This window comes from Oratosquilla oratoria, chromosome 34 (genome assembly GCF_046742065.1).
Source record: "Oratosquilla oratoria isolate Oo_2021 chromosome 34, ASM4674206v1, whole genome shotgun sequence".
Taxonomy (NCBI): Eukaryota; Metazoa; Arthropoda; class Malacostraca; order Stomatopoda; family Squillidae; genus Oratosquilla; species Oratosquilla oratoria.
In genome coordinates, this window is record NC_134810.1 from 32,286,891 (window position 1) to 32,288,426 (window position 1,536).

The 1,536-nt window shown below is 38.9% G+C and overlaps 1 protein-coding gene across 1 annotated transcript in view; it reads left to right on the forward strand.

Annotated features, from left to right (window-relative positions):
* LOC143018369 (uncharacterized) overlaps positions 1–616 on the forward strand; it is an 822-nt gene extending 206 nt beyond the window's left edge. Inside the window, exon 1 of the mRNA XM_076173728.1 lies at positions 1–616. This exon is cut by the window's left edge and continues 206 nt beyond it. Coding sequence (XP_076029843.1) covers positions 1–616 — 616 coding nt within the window.
* The last annotated feature ends 920 nt before the right edge of the window (positions 617–1,536 follow it).

The window sequence follows — 1,536 nt, forward strand, 5'->3', positions numbered from 1 at the left end:
ACACAACACCGCCGTCCCAGTACCACAATTTACCATCGGTGGTGAAGATTTGAAAACCGTTGAGTCTTTCAAATATCTCGGCAGCATTCTCTCTGCAACTTGCGACACAGAAAATGAAATCCAGACCAGGATTAGATTGGCAAGTTCAAGCTTTGGAAAATTATCCAAACGCGTCTTCCTAAACCGTGATCTAACTGTGCAGACTAAAATTAAGGTTTATCAGGCAATCTGTCTATCCATCTTGATATTTGGCACTGAAACTTGGACCTTATACAAGCCCCAAATCAGAAGACTTGAAGGGTTTCATATACGCTGTCTTCAAACTATCCTTAACATCACATGGCGCGACCGAATCCCTCATGTAAGTATCTTACAAAATGCTTCAAACATCAGTATTAAATCAATGATAGTACGTCGCCAGCTCCGGTGGATCGGTCATGTGATCAGAATGCCTGAATGTCGTCCATCACGTCGAATAGGCCTACTACACGGCGAGCTGAGGGATGGAAACCGCTATCCTGGAGGACCAAAACAGCGGTTTAAAGACCAAATAAAGGCCACCCTCAAACTATGCAACATCTCTGTTGACCAACTTGAAACTCTGGCCACTGACTGAGAAAGTTGGAGATAAACAGTCCATCATGCTGTCGACATATTTGAAGCTGCTCGCACGAATATCAGGATCGAGCGACAAAACCGCAGACGTGAACGCATGGCACGAGGTCCTGTTGACCTAACGGCACAAGGAATTCCGTCTCACTTGCGGTAGGATCTGTGCCTCCGAGTTTGGCCTAGGAAGTCACCAAAGAAGTCACCTTCAAAGAAACTAGATCCTACAACTGATATCAAAACTATTATACAAAAGATGTAATAAGCGTTAAACCATAATTAATGCTGGTACTGCTATTACTACTGCTATTGTTTTTATTGTTACTACAATTCTAATCCTTTTACTAATCATCATTCAGGGGATAAGTATGTCATCTTATATATATATATATATGTATATATATATGTGTATATATATATATATATATATATATATATATGTATATATATATGCAGAAAAAACACTGGGAAATAAGAAGCTTAGTCCGAACGTTTTCGTCTATTTAAGACATTATCAAGGAATACACAGTTACAGAGACAAAGGTGGATATATATACATAAAGTAAAAGACAAGCTAGGAACATGGGAAGTACACACAAGATGCTTCACAATCAGGTAGAGCCGATGTTTACATATACGGACGTTTGGTCCATGACGTTACGTCACCCCCGCTTAGTAGCACTTGGAGAAGTTCTTACAATTTTATCAATAACAAAATCATCAAGTTTAGATAATCCTAAACTTAAATTGATATTATGGTCAAAGATTTGTTTAATATGACTGGATTCGATGATGTTTCTTTCTAATAAGGATCTACAAGAAATTATTACATTCGAATTATCCCAGTCAATAGGATGATTGTGGTCTCTTACATGGACAAAAAGGCCACTGGAACTTTGCCCACGCCTTACACTATATTTGTGCTGA